Genomic DNA, 26613 nt, shown 5'->3' on the forward strand with positions numbered 1-26613 from the left:
AGTAAATCTTTAAATCCCTATTAATGGTCCACCATAGTCCACAATTCTTGTTGTAAATGCTGTGTTTACTGAAGTATCATTTAAAAAAAAAAAAAAAGAAGCTAGTTCCAAATTGATCTATCCAAAAAGAACCCTCTCTAAAGGGAAGTTTTACATGCTTAACTGCTTTTTCACAGTGGCAAAATAATAATAATAATTCTGATGAAAATTGAAAGCACTACTGATCAGAAATGGTTTTCTGCTTTAATATTGCCAATATGGTATTCATTTTCTGTGCTGCCAAGTGAGCTATTTTTTCTCTTATCTCCTTATAGTAAAAATAAATCAACAAAAATTACTCTGGGCCCGTATATTTTGTGGGAATTACAAAGCTATTAACAGTAAAATATTAATAATGATATGCATATGTAGTCTAATAAAAACTCACTGCTGAGCAGTGAGGCCTGTTTCCTCAGACACAGTATTTTATGATTGGCTTAAACCCTTCGACAACATGGCTTTGAATTACTTGGGTCTACTTACAAGCAAATTGTTTTGAACCAAAAAAAATCTTGGAATGCAAAATCCATGTACACAGTGGGCCAACTTTTCGTTTACACAGGTGTGGGACTTCAGTATTGTGCAGGGTTGGGTATATACAAGGGTCCTGGAACCAATCCTCCGTGTATACTGAAGGATGACTGTAATTAAAATTGTGGTGAAGAGTTTATGCCTGTTTTTAAAAAATGCATATCTGATTAGGAATACTGGACTTTTCTAACAGGTCTACCTAACCCGAATAGCAAAGTAATAAAGTATAACCATCACTGGTAGAATAGATTTACTTACCATGCTAAAAATGCTAAAGCATGGCTATTACCAATTCTTAGGTATTTGAAAACCACACATCATTTCACTATTTTCTGTGGGTGTTAATTCACTGAAGCAGTTTATTATCAATTAAGAATTAGAAGATCTGAGCTCAAAAAATAACTCTGCCACACGCAAGTCTTGAAAACACTGGGACTCACTTTACTAAGGTGTAAAAGGAGGGGTTAAACTGGATTAGTCTCTAAAGGCTCATCTAACCCAATATTCTGCATTGCTAAGTATACTGGATTCTTTTTTTTTTTTTTAAGACAGAGTGTCACTCTGTCACCCAGGCTGGAGTGCAATGGCGTGGTCTTGGCTCACTGCAATCTCTGCTTCCTAGGTTCAAGCAATTCTCCCGCCTCAGCCTCCCGTAGCTGGGACCACAGGCGCATGTCACCACACCAGCTAATGTCTGTATTTTTAGTAAAGATAGAGTCTCCCTATGTTAGCCAGGCTGGTCTTGCTCCTGACCTCGTGATCCGCCCACCTTGGCCTCCCAAAGTTCTGGGATTACAGGCGTGAGCCACCGTGCCCAGCCTGGATTCTTCTTTTTAGATTCATTTGTTGGAGCTACAAATGAAATCATCAAAAGAGAGAGGGATGCTAATAGAAGAGTCTACAGTGATTTACCAATTTTGCTAGTAGATAAGGTTTTACACCCTAAAAACTACAAATATAGATAACCACTATAAAGTTCTTCGTAACATAGAACAATCTAAAAACCACAACTCAATCTTTAGAGCTGAGAATAAATCATGTGAAACCTGTAACATTTTATTTGTTAAAAATGAACAGCTTCAGAATAGATCTAAATGTAACTTTTCCAAAAAACACCAAAAAGTACAGTGTAAAGCACCTCCTCATTAAATACAAACTTTCATTTGGTGATGCACGGCACCAATGTTTTGCATATACCTTGATGCAAAGAAAAGTTTAAGTTGCATCCTGTTTTTTAAAAAAACTGAAACTTAAGAACTGAACAAGGATTACAACCACATTCCAATAAAGAAAATTTTCCTTCAACAAAGCATATTGTTTTGTTTATATACAATATGTGACCACCAAGAGTTTTAATTTAGTTGTACCAAAGGCAAAACATTATACTTAAATTACAGATGCATGAAGAATAAAAGTTTAATATACCAAAGATAATTTGTTATTTAATGCACTCAATGTCAGTATTTGGGGCAATTTTTAAGGTTTTCCCAAAAAATGGCATGAATAGCTCTATACAATATAGGTAACAACAGGAAAATGAAAACACCTTTATACCATATTTTCACAAACCATTCTAAAGACAGCAAACTTGAGCTCAGCTGCTTTTCCTTGCTTTAAAATAAGCTACCAGTAATTCTAAATCAGACTAAAATGTACTGTTCCTAGACCAAATACAGGCATTCATCCTTGCAAAAATGTTTTGCAATGAGTTCTTGGCCTATATGAAAAGCATCAAATAGCTAAGGAGAGACTAGAATTTATTTCCAAATTCTGTGACTGACTTCCAATAATCCCTTATCAGTACAAGTACCAGGAAAATATCAGATATTAAAGATCAGATTTAATTCTTTGGTATAAGCATGAAACTGTTACTGATAGCTTTCCATGGCGAGCATAAACCATGAAGCAACTCAAGAAGCATGAGAGACAACAATGAAATCTAGTATACAACGCAGGGCAGGCCAAGAACGATGTCTGCTTTACAGGAAAAGTCAACACTAACAATCTACTCCTGAGAAACTAACACCTATTTAGATGTTTTTAACATAATGGCAAACTAAAATGTCAAGCTTCAAAATGACCAAACTTGTAACGTACAGCTAGAAGATTTTGCTGCATTTGGCATTATACCGTAATTTACAGTATACAACATCTGAGGACTCAGTACTATCTTGGCACAGACTAACTTCTCCCACTCCGTCAGAGGTGGCAGGTGGCGGGTCGGTGGGGAGGGCCTTTTCTCCCCATAAATGCCTGAACTTTAATTTATACCATATAAGAAATCAGTGAAAGGTAAACAACAAGGTTAATGTAACTCTATTATAAATTTTGCATTTTTTCTCTCTGTGACATATACAAGTATATTTTTGTTTTTGGAGCTATAAATTATTTAATTTAGCAATCTTCAAAGCTCATAAATTTCAACTTTTCAAATAAGAAATTTTAACTTCAAATAAGAAGTCTAGGACTTTATGGCTATTAATTTTACAATCAAAATATCCAAGGGACTCCATTCAATGTAATAGTTATAATTCTTCTAAATATTATTTGAATAATTCTTTGTGGACGCTAGACTCAAGACTATGCTACATCCAAACAGTACACCTATAACCAGGGTTTTGAAGTGTTTCATCTCAACTACCTGTCCTTCAACTTGCTACTTACTTCCTCTCATGCCTTCATTTATTAAACACAAACTGTCATTTTTTAAAACTGGACCTTCTCCTCCAAGGCCCTATCAGATAACTTTGTGAATATGCATTTACAGTCTCTAAACACCAACATTTTAAACTAAGACTAATACCTAGGGCCACATTTCCTGTTAAAAGCTCAGCACTAAAGCTGTGTAATTCCAGGGGACTTTACACCGTCTGAAAGAGGAAGCACGTTCTGGATGTCCCCCTAAATCTTCAAACCCACAGCTGGAAATTCTAATACATTGTTCTGTGTCTCTAATGAAGAAAAGGCAACGGCACTGACTACATCAACACTATTAAAGGGCAAGTGACAGCAACCAAGGGACCTACTCATGTTTATGAAGACCAGGATTTACCATGACAAAGTCTAAAACACGGGCAAAGGTGATGAGATCCTGAATACCACTATCATAAAAATAATCAATTTCTATCTTTCTGTCTTCCTTCTGCTGCATGAGGAACCAAAGAAGTCAAAAAGATGATTGTTCTGTCTGAGCCAACCATGAAATCTTTAAGAACAGATAGGTATAATCCCTATTATTCTTTCAGGGCATTATTTTATACTTTTTTTTTTTAAAAAAACCTTCAAAAATAAAAATAAGAGTTATTTAGCCTTGTGAATATTTTGAAGTAAAGTTTCTTGAATTTCCATGATGAACTCTTCAAGCAATTCAACTTCTCAGAGTCATCACTCAAAAGTTCCTTTGACATGGGACCTATCCCACGGTGACAAAGCGGCTTCCCCCTTTGTTGTATGTGAGAGTGGCTCTTTGTTCCTTCAGGATCCCAAACCGCTCATTCAACGTCATCCCTGTCTGGAGAAAAGAAAAAAACAAAAACAACAAATCAACAATTAACAACTTTACTGAAAGCCATATTTGCTCTGGAACAATAATGTGATCTTATGATTAATTACAAGTAATGACAGCTAAAATTTCTTAAATATTTACATATATGACCTCATATAAAGCCTACATTATATACTATATAAAACACACATATGCTATAATGCCTAGAAGTCATACACCCAAAGCCCCTATCTGAATTATTTTCAGGCTCTGTAAACACTGCCACCAACTCATGATGTCACTGATAAAAGTAAGAACTCTTCAGACCTGTAAATATTTTATAGCAAATTTTCTTGAATTACGGTGAGTTCAACACAGAAATTCAAATCAAATTCAAATGAAAATGTTTTTTTTTTTAATTAACAACAGCATCTACAAACTATACCATTTCTGGAAAACAATAATAGCAACAAAATAAAAATAAGCAAAACAAATTTGGTCAAATTTTTCTTCTTTTTTTTTTTTATTGAGACAATCTGGCTGTCATCCAGGCTGGAGTGCAGTGGCACAATCTGAGCTCATTGCAACTTCCGCCTCCTGGGTTGAAGCAATTCTCCCACCTCAGCCTCCCGAGTAGCTGGCATTACAGGCACGTGCCACCACACCCGGCTAATTTTTTTATTTTTAGGGGAGACAGGGTTTTTCCATGTTGACCAGGCTGGTCTCAAACTCCTGACCCCAAGTGATCCACCTGTGTCGGCCTCCCAAAGTGCTGGGATTACAGGCGTGAGCCACTGCACCAGGCCAACTTGGTCAAATTTCTATCCATCCTTTGTATCTTCAATTTCACATTATTTCAAGGAATACCAAAAAAGCATTTGACAAAATTGAATACCCATTCTTGATAAAAATTCTCAGCATATCAGGAATAGAAGGGAGCTTCCTCAATCTGACAAAGAGAATCTATAAAAATAAAAAATAAAAAAAATAAACTGGGCCAGGCATGGTGGCTCACGCCTGTAATCCCAGCACTTTGGGAGGCCGAGGCAGGCGGATCAAAAGTTCAAGAGTTCGAGACCAGCCTGGCCAATATGGTGAAACCCTGTCTCTACTAAAAATACAGTAAAATTAGCCGGGTGTGGTGGCACATGCCTGTAATCCCAGCTACTCAGGAGGCTAAGGCAGGAGAATTGCTTGAACCCAGGAGGCAGAGGTTGCAGTCAGCCAAGATCACGCCACTGCACTCCAGCCTGGGCTACAGAGCAAGACTCCATCTCAAAAAAAAAAAAAATCTATGCCTAATATCATACTAAATGGTGACATATTTAATGCTTTCTCTTCAGGCTTTGGAACAAGGCATGCATACAAGTATACATCTTACCACTTCTACTCAACATTGGACTGGAGGTCCTAGCCTTTGTAACAAAGCAAGAAAAAGAAAAGGTTTAAAGATTGGAAAGGAATTAGGAGAATGAAATGATTGTTTACACAGAAAATCCTAAGCTGGCCAGCCACAGAAGGCAGGCGGTGGCTTGAGCTTAGGAGTTCAAGACCAGCCTGGGCAATGTAGCGAAACCCTATCTGAAACCCTGTCTCTACAAAAAATACAAAAATTAGCCAAGTATGGTGTGTGTGCCTGTATCCCCAGGTGTGGTGTGTGTGCCTGTATCCCCAGGTGTGGTGTGTGTGCCTGTATCCCCAGGTGTGGTGGTGTGTGTGCCTATATCCCCAGGTGTGGTGGTGTGTGTGCCTGTATCCCCAGGTGTGGTGGTGTGTGTGCCTGTATCCCCAGGTGTGATGTGTGTGCCTGTATCCCCAGGTGTGGGTGTGTGCCTGTATCCCCAGGTGTGGTGGTGTGTGTGCCTGTATCCCCAGGTGTGATGTGTGTGCCTGTATCCCCAGGTGTGGGTGTGTGCCTGTATCCCCAGGTGTGGTGGTGTGTGTGCCTGTATCCCCAGGTGTGATGTGTGTGCCTGTATCCCCAGGTGTGGGTGTGTGCCTATATCCCCAGGTGTGGTGGTATGTGTGCCTGTATCCCCAGGTGTGATGTGTGTGCCTGCATCCCCAGATGTGGTGGTGTGTGCCTATATCCCCAGGTGTGGTGGTGTGTGCCTGTATCCTGAGGTGTGGTGGTGTGTGCCTGTATCCCCAGGTATGATGTGTGTGCCTGTATCCCCAGGTGTGGGTGTGTGCCTGTATCCCCAGGTGTGGTGGTGTGTGTGCCTATATCCCCAGGTGTGGTGGTGTGTGTGCCTATATCCCCAGGTGTGGTGATATGTGTGCCTGTATCCCCAGGTGTGATGTGTGTGCCTGCATCCCCAGGTGTGGTGGTGTGTGCCTATATCCACAGGTGTGGTGGTGTGTGCCTGTATCCCCAGGTGTGGTGGTGTGTGCCTGTATCTCCAGGTGTGGTGTGTGTGCCTGCATCCCCAGTTATGGTGTGTGCCTGCATCCCCAAGTGTGGTGGTGTGTGCCTGTATCCCCAGGTGTGGTGGTGTGTGCCTGTATCTCCAGGTGTGGTGTGTGTGCCTGCATCCCTAAGTGTGGTGGTGTGTGCCTGTATCCCCAGGTGTGGTGTGTGTGCCTGTATCCCCAGGTGTGGTGGTGTGTGTGCCTGTATCCCTGGGTGTGGTGGTGTGTGCCTGTACCCCCAGCTACCCAGGAGGCTGAGGTGGGAGGAAGGATCGTTTGAGCCTGGGAGGTCAAAGCTACAGTGAGCTATGATTATGCCACTGCATTCCAGTCCTGGTGACAGAGTGAGACCGTTTCATAAAAAAAAAAAAAAAAAAAAAAAGTCCTAAGGAATCCACAAAGTCAATACAAAAGTAAGTGAATTTAGCAAGATTACAGGATACAAGCTTAATATGGTTAATACAAAATTGTCAATGTGGTTTTGACCTTTTTTTTTTGAGATGTAGTATTGCTCTGTTGCCCAGGTTGGAGTGAGTGGCATGATCTCAGCTCCCTGCCAACTCTGCCTCCTGGGTTCAAGCAATTCTCCTGCCTCAGCCTCCTTAGTAGCTGGGATTACAGGCGTGAGCCACCACACCAGGCTAATTTTTGTATTTTTAGTAGAGACAGGATTTCACCACGTTGGCCAGGCTGGTCTCGAACTCCTGACTTCAGGTGATCTGCCCACCTCGGCCTCCCAAAGTGCTGGGATTACAGGCGTGAGCCACCGCACCTGGTTGGTTTTGACAATTTTGTTATTAACCTTGTATCCTGTAATCTTGCTAGATGGCTATAGTCGAACAGCAGATAATAGTGAGTGTTGGTGAGGATGTAGAGAAATTCAGAACTCTCATAGATGCTGGTGGGAATATAAAGCTGTAGCACAGACTCTTCTAGGAAAAAAACAGTCCAGCAGTTCCTCAAAAGGTTAGATACACAGTTACCATAAACCTAGCAATTCTACTCCTAGGTATTTACCAGGGAGAAATGAAAACAGATGCTCACACAAAAACTTCTGCACAAATGCTCAGAGCAGTATTATTCCTAATATCCGAGGACTGAAAACACCCCAAATACCCATCCAGTAATGAAGGAATAAATAACATGTGGTATATACATATGATGAACACTGTTCAGCAGGAAAACAAAATTAAACACACATACAATATAGATGAACCTTCAAAACATTATGCTAAGTGAAAGAATTCAGTCACAAATATACACCGTATGAGCTAATTTATATGAAATGTCAAAATAGGCAAATGGCAGACAAAAGCCGATTAGCGGTTCCCTAGGTTTCAGGGGGCAGTTAGGATATCTTGTTTATAATTCACTATTATAATAAATACTTTGTTAATTAAAATATTCTCAGCAAATGACCCAAGAAAATACAGAAAACGTTTTTTTACCTGTTTTCCGACACTGTTTATGTCAAACTGTAGGGGAACACCTTTAGGAACTTTCTTGACGTCACTTTGCTCCCGCTTTGTTAAAAATGAAGGTACAGCAGTACGAGTTAATCGTGGTTTCTGAGTTCTATTAGAAAAATATTAAAATATCAGAGCAGCTTAACAATGAAAAAGAAAAATAAATTCACTTGGTACTTAAGACATCTTGTACACATGTTCAAATGTATTAGGGCCATTTTATTTGTGTTCTCAAAAAAAAAGTGTCACTGGCTACTCTAGACTAAAATATATAATTGTTCAGAGAATATCTCTTCAAATAGAACTACAAACTTTTCAACAAGTTGGAATGTTTGGTGATTCCTAACTCTTGATCTTCCATTAAAATAAAGCAACCTCTAAAGTCCTAGGTACCCATCCTACATTCTTTTCATTTCAATCATTAAGATGGCTGGAGGGCTAGGCACTGTGGCTCGGGCCTATAATCCCGGTACTTTGGGAGGCCAAGGCAGGAGGATCGCTTGAGGCCAGGGGTTAGAGACCAGCCTAAGGAACACAGCAAGACCCCATCTGTACAAAAAAATAAAAATTAGCTGGGTGTGGTGGTGCATGCCTATGTTCCCAGCTACTCAGGAGGCTGAGGCAGGAGAATTATTGGAGCCCAGGAGTTCGAGGCAGCAGGCTATGGTGGCACCACTGCACTCCAGCCTGGGCATCAGAGTGAGACGTTATCTCTTAAAAAAATCAAGAGATGGTTGAATAGAACATAAGCTCCATAAATTGACAAAGTCTATAAAGCAATAAATTTAAAGAGAACGTAGGTCTGTATGGTCTGAAAAATAAAGACATCGAAAATATTACAGGGATTGGGAGAAGCAGCATGTATACCATCATCTCGTTTATTATTGTACACAAAAATATACATATTGGGTCAGGTGCAGTGGCTCACGCCTGTAACCTTAGCATTTTGGGAGGCCAAGGCAAGAGGACTGCTTGAGTCTAGGAGTTCAAGACCAGTCTGGGCACAAACAAACAAACAAAAAAGCCAGACATGGTGGTGGGCAACTGTCGTTGCAACTCCTCAGGACTCGGGAGGCTGAGGCAGGAGGATCGCTTGAGCTTGGGAGGTCAAGACTGCAATAAGCCATGATCATGGCACTGCACTCCAGCCTGGGTAACAGAGCCAGACCTTGCCTCCAAAAAAAGGGTACATAGAGTATACATACACATAATTTTTAAAACATAAAAAACACTGTCCAAACGTGGTCATTTAGGGCTGCAGAATCAGGAATCAAGAAAGCTCTTACTTTACTTTATACCATATACTGTTTCCATATTGTATCACAGGTATTACTTTCTTCCTGGTTCATCCTAACTTGGACATCATTCTCTGAGCAGAAGTCCAATACTTTCTTATGATCTCATGTAATGAGAGGTTATAATTTTTGCAAAAAGAAAGAAACAACTTACACTGGGCATTGCACTGCTCCAGGATTGTCAATAGATACAGTCAAAATCCCTCCATTTGTGGTGGAAGTCCGCCATCTAGTTTCAAAAAAAATCAAAAAAATTCATTAAATGTAAGTGGATAAACCCTATGTATACTCAAAATAAAAATGAACATTAAAAGTAGCCATTACTTTCTCTTAGCTTGTAAGAAATAAGTACCTAAACCCCACCATGATATAATGAATCAACATCTTGGGTGCGGAACTGGGCATCTGAATTTATTAAATATTTTTCAGTGTAATAAATATATACAAATTAAAAAAAATCAAATAGTACAAAAGAACTTCTAATAAAAAGCAACAGTCCCTCACCCCACTATTCTCCTGCTTTCTATTCCTACTCTCCAGAGGCAGCACTTTTAACATGTTTTTACTGCTTACTGGTTACTTCCAATTCACTAAACAAGATGCTTACATAGTAAAAAAAAAACCTTGCTGCAGCCGGGCACGGTGGCTCACACCTGTAATCCCAGCACTTTGGGAGGCAGAGGCAGGTGGATCATGAGGTCAGGAGTTTAAGACCAGCCTGGCTAAGATAGTGAAACCCCATCTCTACCAAAAAAAAAAAAAAAAACCAAAATACAAATTTAAGCCGGGCGTGGGGTGTGGTGGTGGGTATCTGTAATCCCAGCTACTCAGGAGGCTGAGGCAGAGAACTGCTTGAACCCGGGAGGGGGAGGCTGCAGTGAACTGAGATTGCGCCACTGCACTCCAGCCTGGGCAACAGAGCGAGACTCCATCTCAAAAAAAAAAAAAAAATTGCTATGATGAATAAAGATTTAGTTCGTCAAACTATCCTCGTTTCCTTACCCACCATGAAACACTTTGATGGCTGTATCACTATTTCCAGGCCTTTGTAACTGAAAATACTTAAATCTCTGTTTCTTTCAGTAGAATCTCTTGACCCCACCCCCAGCTTTATGTGAAAGGATAATAGTGCCTCTATTCCTTCCCTCCACCTCTGCTCCTTTGTTTGTACCTCTCACTTTCTGTCAGCTCTTCCTTTATATTCACATTAGTCAAAATCGGACATTTACATTATATTCTGTTCTCAAATTAACTATTTTGTGCTTTGTCTAACAGGTTGATTCTCAAAGTCCAAAACAAATAACATTTATATGATCACGATTATGTAAATATTGTTCATTGCAGAAGCAAAAAGGCTACAATTATTCTTTCTTTCCCCATGGTTTCTAATGTCATGACCCCTGTGCTAAAGAATACCACCTGTATCAGTTTCACAGTTTCCTAACACTCCAATTGCTAAAAATCATGCCCCACAGTTGGCACCATATCTGGACCCTGACCATGTTTTACAGCCAGCTCTCTGTACCCACAGGTTCTACGTCCATGTATTCAATCAGTTGCAACCGCAGAATGAAAACAATCCACGGATATGGAGGGTCGATTGTAAGGGACTTGAGTATCTGAGGATTTTAATCTCTTCAGTGGGCCTGGAACCAATTCCCCTGAGACACGGAGACAATCCACGGATATGGAGGGCCGATTGAAAGGGACTTGAGTATCTGAGGATTTTAATCTCATCCATGGGCCTGGAAACAATTCCCCTGAGACACAGAGGGCCAAGTGTATATATTTTGTTTTCCAAAAAGTAGTCATAATTTTAAATAGTTTAATCTCAAAACCTAATCACACTGATGGAATTAGTATGTTACAACTCACACTTAGGAGGTGTGATTATAACAGGATAAAATAGATTTTCAAAAGATTTTTTATAGGGCTAAGAAAAAAAGACTGTGAAAAGGAAAACTACTGTTTTTAAAGTTGTACAAATTTTCTAAAAGCTCTACTGAATTTTATTCTATTCATTCCCTAAATAGGTTCATTTGTATGAAAGCAGTTATAGCAAAAAAAAAGAAAAAGAAAAAGCTGTTTCATTAAAATGGAATAGCCAATAAAAAATAAAAATAATAAAAAAGAAGTAATCTACGTGGCACTAAAACTGTTACAATATCGACACATGAAAACTCAAAAGGTTTTTGGGGAAAATTAACAAAGGACAAAACAAGATTTATTTATTTTAGCCTCAATGTTTAAAAATTTTTTTGGAGACAGTCTCCATAGCCCGAGCTATGCTGCTCAGGCTGGTGTGCACTGGCGATCGAGCTATGCTGCTCAGGCTGGTGTGCACTGGTCATTGAGCTATGCTGCTCAGGATGGTGTGCACTGGCGATCGAGCTATGCTGCTCAGGCTGGTGTGCACTGGTCATCGAGCTATGCTGCTCAGGCTGGTGTGCACTGGTCATTGAGCTACGCTGCTCAGGCTGGTGTGCACTGGCGATCGAGCTATGCTGCTCAGGCTGGTGCGCACTGGCATCGAGCTATGCTGCTCAGGATGGTGTGCACTGGCGATCGAGCTATGCTGCTCAGGCTGGTGTGCACTGGTCATCGAGCTATGCTGCTCAGGCTGGTGTGCACTGGTCATCGAGCTATGCTGCTCAGGCTGGTGTGCACTGGTCATCGAGCTATGCTGCTCAGGATGGTGTGCACTGGTCATCGAGCTATGCTGCTCAGGCTGTTGTGCACTGGCGATCGAGCTATGCTGCTCAGGCTGGTGTGCACTGGTCATCGAGCTATGCTGCTCAGGCTGGTGCGCACTGGCGATCGAGCTATGCTGCTCAGGCTCGTGTGCAGTGGCATCGAGCTATGCTGCTCAGGCTGGTGTGCAGTGGCGATACACAGGTGAGATTATGGCACTTCACAGCCTTGAACTCTTGGGCTCCATCAGTTCTCTTGCTTCAGTCTCCCAACTAGCTGGGATTACAGGTGTGTAGCACCACTACGCCCAGCTTTCAGACTGAATTTTATTTTGGGTTTCAATTAATTTCTTCTGGACTGAGGTACATGATAATTTGGGTAGTTAGTATTCTGGGAGTTTTGAAATAACATCTTCAAAAACAAATGGAAACTTACTGACGAGTTCTCTTTGCTACTACATCGTCTAGCAGTTGTTCTGTATTCAACTGGGCCTGAACCTGAAGGGGAAAAAAAAGCAGTAGGTACCACAGAAAGCAGAGGATTTGAATCCAAAGAGCGATCCTGCTCTGGAACTTCCTAACCCAGTAGGACGTGTGCATGAGTGCAGCGGAGGGGTCCGCGCTATTCTACAACTTCCTAACCCAGTGGGGCGTGTGCATGAATGCAGCGGAGGGGCCCGCGCTATTCTAGAACTTCCTAACCCAGTGGGGCGCGTGCGTGAGTGCAGCAGAGGGGCCCACGCTATTCTAGAACTTCCTAACCCAGTGGGGCGTGTGCCTGTGCGTGAGTGCAGCGGAGGGGCCCGCGCTATTCTAGAACTTCCTAACCCAGTGGGGCATGTGCGTGAGTGCAGCGGAGGTGCCCACGCTATTCTAGAACTTCCTAACCCAGTGGGGCGTGTGCGTGAGTGCAGCGGAGTGGCCCGCGCTATTCTAGAACTTCCTAACCCAGTGGGGCGTGTGCGTGACTGCAGCGGAGAGGCCCGCGCTATTCTAGAACTTCCTAACCCAGTGGGGCCTGTGCGTGAGTGCAGCGGAGGGGCCCGCGCTATTCTAGAACTTCCTAACCCAGTGGGGCATGTGCGTCAGTGCAGCGGAGGTGCCCACGCTATTCTAGAACTTCCTAACCCAGTGGGGCGTGTGCGTGAGTGCAGCGGAGTGGCCCGCGCTATTCTAGAACTTCCTAACCCAGTGGGGCGTGTGCGTGAGTGCAGCGGAGAGGCCCGCGCTATTCTAGAACTTCCTAACCCAGTGGGGCGTGTGCGTGAGTGCAGCGGAGGGGCCCGCGCTATTCTAGAACTTCCTAACCCAGTGGGGCGTGTGCGTGAGTGCAGCGGAGGGGCCCGCGCTATTCTAGAACTTCCTAACCCAGTGGGGCGTGTGCGTGAGTGCAGCGGAGGGGTCCGTGCTATTCCAGAACTTCCTAACCCAGTGGGGCGTGTGCGTGAGTGCAGCAGAGGGGCCCGTGCTATTCTAGAACTTCCTAACCCAGTGGGGCGTGTGCGTGAGTGCAGCGGAGGGGCCCGTGCTATTCCAGAACTTCCTAACCCAGTGGGGCGTGTGCGTGAGTGCAGCGGAGGGGCCCGCGCTATTCTAGAACTTCCTAACCCAGTGGGGCCTGTGCGTGAGTGCAGCGGAGGGGCCCGCGCTATTCTAGAACTTCCTAACCCAGTGGGGCGTGTGCGTGAGTGCAGCGGAGGTGCCCACGCTATTCTGGCAACAGTTCCCTGTTGGAATTCCTACACGAGAACGAGTGGCAAATACAGGTTTATTCCCAAATAACGAGTTAAATTCTTATAAGACATTGCTATTGAGGGTAAGAAAAGATGGGAAATAAAAAACATACAACAGAAAGAACTAATCTACTACCACGTGCCTCACATCCTGAACCCAATGCTGCCTATGACTGAGGCTTACTAAAGGTGGCTGCTCAGAATCCTCTTTGGGAAAAAACAAACAAACAAACAAAAACACTGCCAAAGTTTTTAAATACCTTCAGGCCTCTTCTGAAAAGAAAAGTTGCCTGACGAGTATCTTTCTGATGATTTAATTTATTTCCACTCCTGGTAAAATTAGCTGGAATGTTATTTCTGCAACAAAAACACATAGGCCATGCTAAGCCATTTAACTACTTTCAAACATCTTGAGGAAAAATAAGCAAAAATAGTTAAATTCATAGGCTGCAAACATGAGGTGCAAGAAACAACTCTGAATTATTTCCTTATTAACATGAAGCTACTGAGATTTGATTAACAAATACCTCCCTCCGAAGCATATCACATAACCACCTGTTAATTTCAAACCACTTTATCTTCCAAATATTCAATCCTCTAATATCCCATATATCTTCTGAAGACATTAATAATCACATTTTTAGTGCTATTTCCTATATTTGGTGAAAACATAACTTTACAATTTACAGGATTAGTACAAAGAAAAACCACACATAGGCCAAACTGAAGACCTAAAATAAACTGAAGACCAAAAATAAAGAGCAAGGTTTGAAAAATAGCATCTCCTCCTCCAGCTTTCTCTTCCTTCCTCACTCAGAAACCGTTATGTATTAACATAAACCATAGAGGCCAGGCATTATGGCTCACACCTGTAATCCCAGCACTTTGGGAGGTTGAGGTGAGTGGATCACTTGAGGTCAGGAGTTTGAGACCAGCCTGGGTAACATGGTGAAACCCCGTCTCTACTAAAAACACAAAAATTAGCCAGCCTTGGTGGCACACGCCTGTAGTCCCAGCTACTCAGGAGGCTGAAGCATGAGAATTGCTTGAATCAGGGAAGCAGAGGTTGCTGTGGGCCGAGATCACGCCACTGCACTCCAGCCCAGCGACAGACTTCATCTCAAAAAATATACAAACCACAGAAAAACTTATACTCTTCTATTTCTTGTTCTTTCATGCACAGAACAATGCTCTTAATTATGACTGTCACCAATTCTTTTTTTAATTTTAAGTTCTGAGACACGTGCTGAACGTGCAAGTTTCTTACGTAGCTATACATGTGCCATGGTGGTTTGCGGCACCTAATTTCTTTTGTTTTCTATAGGAAGTCAGTGAAGTATGAAAAATTAAAATTTCATATTTATCTATGAAATATTCAATCCTCTAACATTCCATGTCTTCAACTGATGTATTGATAAATATGAAACACTATATAAACAAGTGTTTAACAGATTCCCTAGTCTTACCTCCAATCTTTCAGAGATTCAAGTTCAAAATTGCCCTAGCTAACCCAATTAACATGTAAGTCTCATGTAAATGATGGGTTCTTATTTGAGAAGGTCCCCTTTCACAAAAGGTATTATCAAGTGATTCCCAAAAGATGATGGTTAAAACTGCAATTCCAGCCATTCCATTTTTTGTTTTTTTATTTTTATTTTTTTCAGACAGAGTCTCACTGTCACCCAGGCTGGAGTGCAATGGCACCATCTTGACTCACTGCAACCTCCGCCTCCCAGGTTTAAGCGATTCTCCTGCCTCAGCCTCCCAGATAGCTGGAACTACAGGCATGCACCACCACGTCCAGCTAATTTTTGTATTTTTAGTAGAGATGCGGTTTCACCATGTTTGCCAGGCTGGTCTCGAACTCCTGGCCTCAGGTGATCCACACGCAGCGGCCTCCTAAAGTGCTGGGATTGCTGGCATGCGCCGGTCACCACATCGGGCTTATTTTCGCATCTTCAGTAGAGATGGGGTTTTGCCACGTAACTCCTGACCTCAGGTGATCCGCCTGCTTTAGCCCCCCAAAGTGCTGGGAATACAGGCATGAGCCACTGTGCCCAGCCACTGCATTTTTTAAAAACCTCATTCCAGGTTTTTTTTGCTGACTTATCTTCCACGAAAGATAAATAAATAATACTTGAAACTGAATAAGGAAACTTCACACCTCATCAACTTCATCTACTTTGTCCTTATAGAGAACAGAATGCCATAACAACAGATCACAATTTTTCTTTTCTTTCTTTTTCAGAGATGGGGGTCTCACTATGTTGCCCAGATTAGCCCTGAATCCTGGGCTCATGTGATCCTCCTGCCTCAGCCTCGTAAGTAGCTGGGACCACAGGCACATGCCACTGCACCCAGCTCACAGGCCATAATTTTTGGTTTTTATTATTCAATTTAGTATAAAAATAATTTCAGTTTAACAAGTGTTCATGAAGAATTCTCCCTTTCTAGTTGGATTTTTCCACAAATAACATACATTGTGATTCAGTGTTCTAGTAAGAGCCATCCAGACTGAGTAACAAATTGAGATTTCAGAATTGTCAATTTTGAATAATTCCCACTGAGATGTTAAGAGTTCTACTAGGGCTGGGCACAGGGGCGCATGCCCGTAAATCCCAGCACTTTAGGAGGCTGAGGTGGGAGGATCACTTGAGGCCAGGAATTGAGACCAGCCTGGACAACATGGTGAGACCCTGTCTCTATTAAAAAAAAAAAAATTAGCAGGGCATGGTGGCATGTATCTGCGGTCCCAGCTACTCAGGAGGCTGATGTGGGAGGATCGCTTGAGCCCAGGGCAGGCCAAGGCTCCAGGGAGCAGTGATGGCGCCACTGCACTCCAGCCTCAGCAACAGATCGAGAAGCCCTGTCTCAAAAAACAGGGAGAAAAAAAAGAGAGTTCTACTAAAGTGATCAGCTTTTGCAATTTTATTCCATATGTCAAAGAGGTAAAGAAGCAGAGTGATGCTTTTTAAAAAGCTTATATCGGTTAAATTCATCAGTAAGAATTCATCTAATAAACAAGCTATTACTGGATACATCCATGTGGATGTTCAGATAGACATCCCAAATATCTGTCTTGAAAATGACCAGATAACTAAAAAAATCACTGCAAATCCATTCTTCCTACCACTTAATGCAGGAAGTGTTTTTAATGCAAAATAACACATTATTATTTTTGAGCACTTACTTTCTGCTTAGCTGGCTAGGTCTCTTGAGAACTGCTACTGGTTTCCTCTGCCCTTCATTTTGTCTCAGAAGGTTTGCCTTCCTTTTTAACACTGGAAAATATTGTTCTATATTCTATCAGAAGGCAAGAAACTATGTTAATCAAATTGCATTTTTCTATGTACTCTACTACAATAAACATTTCAGATGCAGAATGAACAAGGATTGACAACTGCTTGAATGTGTAGATAAGGGAGACGGAGAAACAAACAACTTGAAACTGTACAGTCTACATGACTGAAAAGATGAAAACCCCACATTATATTTAAAATATGTGAGGTACTCGGGGGACCCACAGGTGATGGGGAATCATGGCTCTGGAACTCAAGAGAAGAATCAGAGAGCTAGAGATATTTAAAATACGTGAGGTGCTCAGGGGACCCACAGGTGATGGGGAATTGCAGCTCTGGAACTCAAGAGAAGAATCAGAGAGTCATAGATATAAATCAGGGAATAATTTCTATAAACATGATTTTTGATACTAATAGATTTAAAAAAGCGAAGTTCCAAAACAAATGCATGCCAAAAAAAAGAAAAAGCGGGGAAGTTATGACAGCAAAGACGCTGGAGTAGACGTGGTTAGAGGCGAAAAGTATCATAAAAAACAAAAGCACATGAAACATCCTTTTTCTTCCTCCACATGTATAAATTAAATCCATCATTAAAGCCTAATTCAGATATCCATATTGTCCATAAAGACTTCTCTAAAGTTCTTGACAAATATGCACCTTATCTTATACTTTATCTGGATTCTTCTATTAAGTATATGAGAAGTACTTTATAAATATCCATTGACTAAATCACATTAAAAAGTCTTAATCTGGCCAGGCACCGTGGCTTACGCCTTTAATCCCCACACTTTGGGAGGCTGAGGCGGATGGATCATGAGGTCAGGAGTTCGAGACCAGCCTGGCCAGCATGGTGAAACCCCATCTCTACTAAAAATACAAAAATTAGCCAGGCATGGTGGCACGCACCTGTAGTCCCAGCTACTAGGAAGGCTGAGACAGAAGAATTGCTTGAAACCAGGAGGCAGAGGTTGCAGTGAGCCAAGATTGCACCACTGCACTCCAGCCTGGGCGACAGAGCGAGACTCTGTCTTGAAAAAACAAAAACAAACAAATGAACAAAAACTCTTAATTTTCGGCAAGGCACGGTGGCTCACGCCTGTAATACCAGCACTTTGGGAGGCCAAGGTGGGCAGATCACTTGAGGTCAGGAGTTCGAGACCAGCCTGGCCAACATGAAAATTAGCTGGGAGTGGTGGCACACACCTGTAATCCCAGCTACTTGGGAGGCTGAGGCAGGAGAACTGCTTGAACCTGGGAGGTGGACATTGCAGTGAGCCAAGATCACATCACTGCACTCCAGCCTGGGTAACAGAGCAAGACTCTATATATAAAAAACAAAAACAAACAAACAAACAAAAAACTTACTTATATTTGAGAATGTGGAAATTTAGGTATTCTTTATGAATGGCAATGATTTTTATTTAGATATTAAATTTTTTTATATCAGTCCCAAAGTACTACATAAAAACAAATAAAATTCTCTCTTCAGCTTATTCACAGAAATGTTAGTACAAATAAAGGAAAAGGATATCTAATCCAGGATTAAGCCATCGTCCTACCTTGTCACTTAGAGGTGGACGATTCATAGGACTAATTCCTTTTCGAATTCCAGTTGTTTTCCTAGCTGCAAGGCCAGTGATAACTCCATTAGGACGTCTCTTTCCAGGCATTACTCGTCCTCTACGATTCAGACTAGTCTTACCAAAACCTACAGGAGGGCAAAAAGAGAAGAAAATGTCAATTTAACAATTCAATTGGGACGGTCACAGGATACTCTATTTCCCAAGGAAGGGGGAACTTATGAACATTTATTATGTTATTATTTATGTTTTTTAAATTACATAAAATACTTCATTTTAAAAAGGCAATCTGCTGCATTGGGAAGGGTTCTGTGGCTATACCGGACTATAAATAACTAGAGGATTCTCACATGCTGCCTCTGGCCATACTCTTTTGTCATTAGTTTCTCAACAAACAGGACAGTCTGTCGAGTCTTTACCTGTGCATTATGGTAGATACTAACCATATGTGGCTACTGAGTACTTGAAGTTAAGCACTAGTCTGAATCGAGGTATTTCAAGGTAAAATATTTCACTGATGATTTCATATAAATTATATAGTGAAATATTTTAAAGATATTGGGCTAAGTAAAATATATTCATATGTGCTCAATCTTTATTGAACAGTGCTGATCTAGAGTGGAATCACTATCTCATCTCGAATTTACTTATGACAGCACACTGCAATCTGGCTTCATTTTCAACCCTACTCCATTCAAATTGCTTTTGCTAAAGTTGCCAGTGAGTGCTAATAGACACATTTTAATCTGTGGCATGTGACATTACCAACTTTGGTTTTCCATTACATATCTTACCTATTTAAATACTTTTTTTAGGCTGGGCACAGTGGCTCACGCCTGTAATCCCAGCACTTGGGAGGCCGAGGGAAGAAGATCCCTTGAGCTCAGGAGTTTAAGACCAGCCTGGGCAACATAGTGAGGCCTCGCCTCTAAAAATTAGTTGGGCTATAGTAGCACATGCCTGTAGTCCCAGCTACTCAGGAGGCTGGGGTGAGAGGATTGCTTGAGCCCAGGAGTTCTAGGCTGCAAAAGAGTGAGACCCTGTCTCCAAAAAATAAATAGATTAAAAAATAAATAAATATATAAATAAATAAGTAAATACTTTTTTCTAGTTAAAAAAAAAAAAAATAGCAGCCAGGTGCAGTGGCTCACACCTGTAATCCCAGCACTCTGGAAGGCCAAGGCAGGTGGATCACAAGGTCAGGAGATCAAGACCATCCTGGCAAACACAGTGAAACCCCATCTCTACTAAAAATACAAAAAATTAGCTGGGCGTGGTGGCGGGTGCCTGTAGTCACAGCTACTCGGGAGGCTGAGGCAGGAGAATGGTGTGAACTGGGAGGCGGAGCTTGCAGTGAGCCGAGATCGTGCCACTGCACTGCAGCCTGGGCGAAGAGCGAGACTCCGTCTCAAAAAAAGTAAATAAATAAAAAATAAATTGGGAGTGTCTCTGAACCTATTCTGGTTCAGGGGCTGCCTGTGAGAAAAAAAAAAATAGAAAAAGGGTAAATTAAAAATAGACATGTTCACTGCAGAATTCCTAGAAACACATAAAGTACAAATAAGAAAATAAACATCACCCATCAGCCTACCACCTAGAGATGACCACTGACATTCTGTCTTTCTAGTCTTTCTTTTACTTGTATACATATATTTTAAAAGTTAACATTTTTGGTTTTAACTATGTTTAAGCAACTCAAGACTATCATCTGTAGTAATTCTCAATTTTATAGTAGTGCCTCAATTTTATAGTAGAAGGTGAACTGAGTCAATCTTTCGGCAACTACACAACTCTACATTCTATTTTGTAGCCCTACACTAATCCTGTACTGCAGGCTGGGCATGGTGGCTCATGCCTATAATCCCAGCACTTTGGGAGACTGAGGATGGATTGCTTGAGCCCAGGAGTTCGAGACCAGCCTGGGCAACATGGCGACACCCCATCTCTAGAAAAAATACAAAAATTAGCCGGGTGCAGTGGCGCGCACCTGTAGTCCCAGGTAATAGGGAGGCTGAGGCAGGAGGATCACTTGAGCCTGGGAAGCAGAGGTTACAGTGAGCCAAGATCACACTGTACTCCAGGCTGGGGTGACAGAGCAAGACCCTGTCTCAAACACACACACACACACACACACACACACACACACACACACACCAGTCTCAAACACAACACACACCTATATCGCAAAAATATTATCCCATGTTTTTGACATCCTTTTATCGCATTACTTTTTAATATGCCATACTTGATCCAAACCAACTTTATACTAATCATTTCAGTTAGTTCTAATTATAAATAATATCACAATAGAACCACAGATATATTTTTAAACACACCCATGATTATTTTTTGAAGATGTGAGTTCCTAGAAGGTGAAATGCTAGGTTAAACAGTAAAGCAAACTGTTTTTTTTTGTTGTTGTTGTTGTTTTTGAGACAGAGTCTCGCTCTGTCGCCCAGGCTGGAGTGCAATGGCATGATCTCAGCTCACTGCAACCTCCACCTCCTGGGTTCAAAGAATTCTCCTGCCTCAGCCTCCTGAGTAGCTGGGATTACAGGTGCCTGCCACCACACCCGGTTATACATATATATATTTTTTTGAGACGGAGTCTTGCTCTGTTGCCCAGGCTGGAGTGCAGTGGTGTGATCTCGGCTCACTGCAACCTCCGCCTCCCGGGTTCATGCCATTCTCCTGCCTCAGTCTCCCAAGTAGCTGGTACTACAGGTGCCCAATACGACGCCCGGCTAATTTTTTATATTTTTAGTAGAGACAGGGTTTCACTGTGTTAGCCAGGATAGTCTTGATCTCCTGACCTTGTGATCCGCCCACCTCAGCCTCCCAGAGTGCTTGGATTACAGGTGTGAGCCACTGCGCCCGGCCTATTTTTGTATTTTGAGTACAGACAGGGTTTCACCATGTTGGCCAGGCTGGTCTCAAACTCCTGACCTCAGGTGATCTGCCTGCCTCAACTTCCCAAAGTGCTGGGGTTACAGGCGTGAGCCACCACAGCTGGCTTAAAGTCTTTAGTTTTTAAATCAAATTATTGCTGCCCTATGTGTGGTTTCCTTCTAAAATTGCAACTAGATGAAGATTAAACCATATTGGGAAAAACTGTACATTAAAATTAATTCCAACATACAATGACTTGCTATTTGTGTTAAATAATGTAACAGCTACCCTTCACTGTGCTAGGCACTGTGCTGAGTACTATAATTTGTATGATAATCTGATAAGACTGATGCTAACGATCTTCCTTGAGAAAGGAAGAAACTGGAAAATATTCCAAAAGAATAAGTGAGTTTGTAGGGCAAAAAGAAAAGATTAAAAGGAGGAGGAACCCATTATTATACCAAAATTTCAGGACTAGATGAGAAAGACTGACAAGAAACTCTCATAAATAGGAATCAAATGGATTAAAACAAGATCTTAAGTATGAAATAAGGTTGGGCACCGTGGCTCACGCCTGTAATTCCAGCATTTAGTGAGGCTGAGGCGGGTGGATCATTTGAGGTCACGAGTTCGAGACCAGCCTGACCAACATGGTGAAACCTCGTCTCTACTAAAAATATAAAAATTAGCCACCAGGCGTGGTGGTGCACACCTGTAATCCCAGCTACTGGGGAGGCTGAGGCATGAGAATCGCTTGACCTGGAAGGCAGAGGTTGCAACGAGCCAAGATCGCACTACCACACTCCAGCCTGGGTGACAGGGCAAGACTCCATCCCCCCCCAAAAAAAAAAAAAAAGTATGGAATAGAACTCTATCCCTTGGCGCTTTCTATTTCTATCGATAGTACAGTACATTGGTCCCATACTTATCAATCTTTCTGCTGTTTTTTTTTTTTCTCTTATCCAAGGTGTTGCCTCCTGTTTTTTTTTTTTTTTTTTTTTTGGGATGGACTCTCGCTCTGTCACCCAGGCTGGAGTGTAGCGGCACGATCTCGGCTCACTGCAAGCTCCGCCTCCCGGGTTCACGCCATTCTCCTGCCTCAGCCTCCTGAGTAGCTGGGACTACAGGCGCCCACCACCATGCACAGCTAATTTTTTGCATTTTTAGTAGAGACGGGGTTTCACTATGTTGGCCAGGCCGGTCTTGAACTCCTGACCTCGTAATCTGCCCGCCTCGGCCTCCCAAAGTGCTGGGATTACTGGCATGAGCCACTTGGCCCCGCCTCCTTCTCTGCTTTCTAATCAGGCCTATATGATTCGTTCTCCCACCTTTCTACCTTTGAACAAACTTCATTAGCTGTATCTGTTTTAGCAATGATTATATTCTTTACCCTTTCATTGTCACATTACATAAAGTAAGAAAAACGTATACATACTGCCCCAATTATCTCCCCTTCCCTCTTATGCTCTGTAAACCGTCTTATATTCTAAAAAGCACTATGAAGGGGTACTGAAGACATCATCCAATGCAACAGTCTTTTCTTAGTTTTCATTCATTGAGCCTCTCTGCAGAGTTCCAGAGTACCCACATTCTCCATGTACTTCAACCACCACCCTTTATGAAGACGCTTTTACATTTTCAGCTCCACCAGAGCAGTAGTTTAATACCAGTTAGGTATCGGAATCATCCATGGAGCTTAAAAAAAATCCCCCAAGCCCTACCTCTACAGGTCCTGGTTCAGTAGAAATAAAGTACCGCCAGAGCATCTATTTCATAAAGCTCCACAGGTGCAACTAAGGTTGATAACAGCTGAAACTAGAGAAAGAGATTTTCATCTTTCTCTTGAATCCCAAGACTAATCTATTCATGAATTTCTTTCCACATACATCATCTGTCCCAATAATTTCAGGAGCCTTATCATCTAAATAAAGATTTGAGGGATTTTCTGGGAAATGTCACATCCTAGAGTATATGTAATCATATTATTGGCTCCTTTCCAAAGCAACATACAAATATTCCCAACTCTTCTACCTCTAGTAAGAACAGCATTCTCAAACTTTTTAGTCTCAGTACCTCTTTACACTCTTTTTTTTTTGTAGAGACGGGGTCTCCCTATGTTGCCCACGCTGGTCCTGAAGTCCTTGGCTTAAGCAATCCTCTTGCTCTCACCTCCCAAAGTGCTGGGATTACAAGCACGAACCTCTTCATACGCTTAACAATTGAGGACTCCAAAGTTTTTGTGTCTGTGGGTTATATTTACTGCAATTAAAATAAAAACTTTTTTTTTTTTTTTTGAGACAAGAGTCTCATTCTGTCGCCCAGGCTGGAGTGCAATGGCGCGATCTCGGCTCACCGCAACCTCCGCCTCCCCAGTTCAAGCGATTCTCCTGCCTCAGGCTCCCGAGGAGCTGGGATTACAGGTATGTGCCACCACGCCCGGCTAACTGTTGTATTTTTAGTAGAGATAGGGTTTTGCCATGTTGGCCAGGCTGGTCTCAAACTCCTGACTTCAGGTGATCCACCCACCTCGGGCTCCCAAAGTGCTGGGATTACACGGGTGAGCCACCACGCCCGGCCAAAATAAAAACTATTAAGATAGTTAAAAACCATTTCACTTAAAAAATAATAATAAACTCATTACACATAGGGTAAACATCTCTTTTTAAATGAAAAAGAACAAATTTTAACTTTTATTTTAAGGTTGGGGTACACGTGCAGGATGTGCAGGTTTGTTACACAGGTAAACATGTATCACGGGGGTTTGCTGTACAGATTATTCCATCGCTGAGGTATTAAGCCTAGTATCCATTAGTTTTTTTTTTTTTCTTTTTTTGGAGACGGAGTCTCACTCTGTCGCCCAGGCTGGAGTGCAGTGGCCTGCGATCTTGGCTCACTGCAAGCTCCACCTGCCAGGTTCACACCTTTCTCCTGCCTCAGCCTCCCGAGTAGCTGGGACTACAGACGCCCGCCACCACGCCCAGCTAATTTTTTGTATTTTTAGTAGAGACAGGGTTTCACTGTGTTAGCCAGGATGGTCTCGATCTCCTGATCTCATGATCTGCCTGCCTCGGCCTCCCAAAGTGCTGGGATTACAGGCATGAGCCACCGCGCCCGGCCTTTTTTATGTTTGAGACAGAGTCTCACTCTGTCACCCAGGGTGGAGTGCAGTGACGCGATCTCGGCTCACTACAATCTCCACCTCCCAGGTTCAAGCGATTCTCCTGCCTCAGCCTCCCGAGTAGCTGGGACTACAGGTGCCCGCCACCATGCCCGGCTAATTTTTATATTTTTAGTAGAGACAAGGTTTCACCATATTGGCCAGGCTGCTCTCAAACTCCTGACCTTGTGATCTGCCTGTCTCAGCCTCCCAAAGTGCTGGGATTACAGGCGTGAGCCACCGCGCCTGGCCTAGTTATTTTTATTTTCCAAAACAAATAAAAATATTTAGTAAGAAGAGTGGTATATTGTTTTTGGATCTCTTTGGTGTCTGCCTTAATAGAAGACAACTAGATTCTCACAACTGCTTGTTAAGGACTGAATGTTTGTAACTCTCCAAAATTCACATGTTGAAATACTAACACTTAATGTGATGGTATTAACAGGAGAGGGCTTTGGGAGGTAAAGTCATGAGGATGGAGCCGTCATGAATGGGATTAGTGTCCTTACAAAAGTGACCCTGGAGAGCTCTCTAGCCTTCTTTCTGCCACACAAGGACATCAAAAGAAGTCCAAAGTCTGCAACCTGGAAGAGAACTCTCACCAGAACCTGACCTTGCTGACATCCTGACCTTGAACTGCTAATCTCCAAAAATGTGCAAAATAAACTTCTGTTGTTTATAAGCTACCTAGTCTATGGTACTTTGTTACAGCCCACTGAACTAAGATCCTGCTTTTGCATTCAATCTACTTTAATTATCAGACATCATGTAGACTCTGGGAAAGGCTACCGTACATTCCTGAGAGAGTAAGAGTCAAAATACAATTAACGCCTTAGTATTAACATGAAATTAGTTTTGATCTTGTGGATCCCCCATGTCTCAGGGATCCCCGAGGGTCACTGATGACATTTTGAGAACTCTATACCATTCCACCACTGAAGAACAACTCTATACATTCTACCACTGAAGAACAATTCTATACATTCTACCACTGAAGAACACTCTATACATTCTACCACTGAAGAACACTCTATACATTCTACCACTGAGGAACAACTCTATACATTATACCACTGAAGAACTCTATACATTATACCACTGAAGAACAATTCTATACATTCTACCACTGAGGAACAACTCTATACATTCCATCACTGAGGAACAACTCTATACATTCTACTATTGAAGAACAACTCTATACATTCTACCACTGAAGAACAATTCTATACATTCTACCACTGAAGAACACTCTATACATTCCATCACTGAGGAACAACTCTATACATTCTACTATTGAAGAACAACTCTATACATTCTACCACTGAAGAACACTCTATACATTCTACCACTGAGGAACAACTCTATACATTCTACTATTGAAGAACAACTCTATACATTCTACCACTGAAGAACAATTCTATACATTGTACCACTGAAGAACACTCTATACATTCTACCACTGAAGAACAATTCTATACATTCTACCACTGAAGAACACTCTATACATTCTACCACTGAGGAACAACTCTATACATTCCACCACTGAGGAACAACTCTATACATTCTACTATTGAAGAACAACTCTATACATTCTACTATTGAAGAACAACTCTATACATTCTACCACTGAAGAACAAGTCTATACATTCTACCACTGAAGAACACTCTATACATTCTACCACTGAGAAACAACTCTATACATTCTACTATTGAAGAACAACTCTATACATTCTACCACTGAAGAACAACTCTATACATTCTACCACTGAAGAACACTCTATACATTCTACCACTGAGGAAAAACTCTATACATTCTACTATTGAAGAACAACTCTATACATTCTACCACTGAAGAACAATTCTATACATTCTACCACTGAAGAACACTCTATACATTCTACCACTGAGGAACAACTCTATACATTCCACCACTGAGGAACAACTCTATACATTCTACTATTGAAGAACAACTCTATACATTCTACCACTGAAGAACACTCCATACATTCTACCGCTAAAGAACAACTCTATACCTTCT

At 41.9% G+C, this 26613-nt stretch overlaps 1 protein-coding gene across 2 annotated transcripts in view; it reads right to left on the reverse strand.

Moving 5' to 3' along the window:
- Positions 1 to 1605: 1605 nt before the first annotated feature.
- Positions 1606 to 26613, reverse strand: part of FYTTD1 (forty-two-three domain containing 1) — a 37461-nt gene continuing 12453 nt past the window's right edge. The window contains exons 3-9 of one of the 2 annotated variants that reach the window (XM_004038281.5): positions 18509 to 18657; positions 16841 to 16953; positions 13911 to 14007; positions 12354 to 12415; positions 9382 to 9456; positions 7915 to 8041; positions 1606 to 4081 (exon numbers count right to left, since the gene is read on the reverse strand). In XM_004038281.5, coding sequence (XP_004038329.4) covers positions 3983 to 4081; positions 7915 to 8041; positions 9382 to 9456; positions 12354 to 12415; positions 13911 to 14007; positions 16841 to 16953; positions 18509 to 18657 — 722 coding nt within the window. In that variant the 3' untranslated portion in view covers positions 1606 to 3982. The remainder of the gene's footprint in view (positions 4082 to 7914; positions 8042 to 9381; positions 9457 to 12353; positions 12416 to 13910; positions 14008 to 16840; positions 16954 to 18508; positions 18658 to 26613) is intronic. The other variant, XM_055382800.2, reaches the window with a different exon arrangement.

The sequence above is a fragment of the Gorilla gorilla genome, chromosome 2, assembly GCF_029281585.2.
Source record: "Gorilla gorilla gorilla isolate KB3781 chromosome 2, NHGRI_mGorGor1-v2.1_pri, whole genome shotgun sequence".
NCBI classification, from domain to species: domain Eukaryota; kingdom Metazoa; phylum Chordata; class Mammalia; order Primates; family Hominidae; genus Gorilla; species Gorilla gorilla.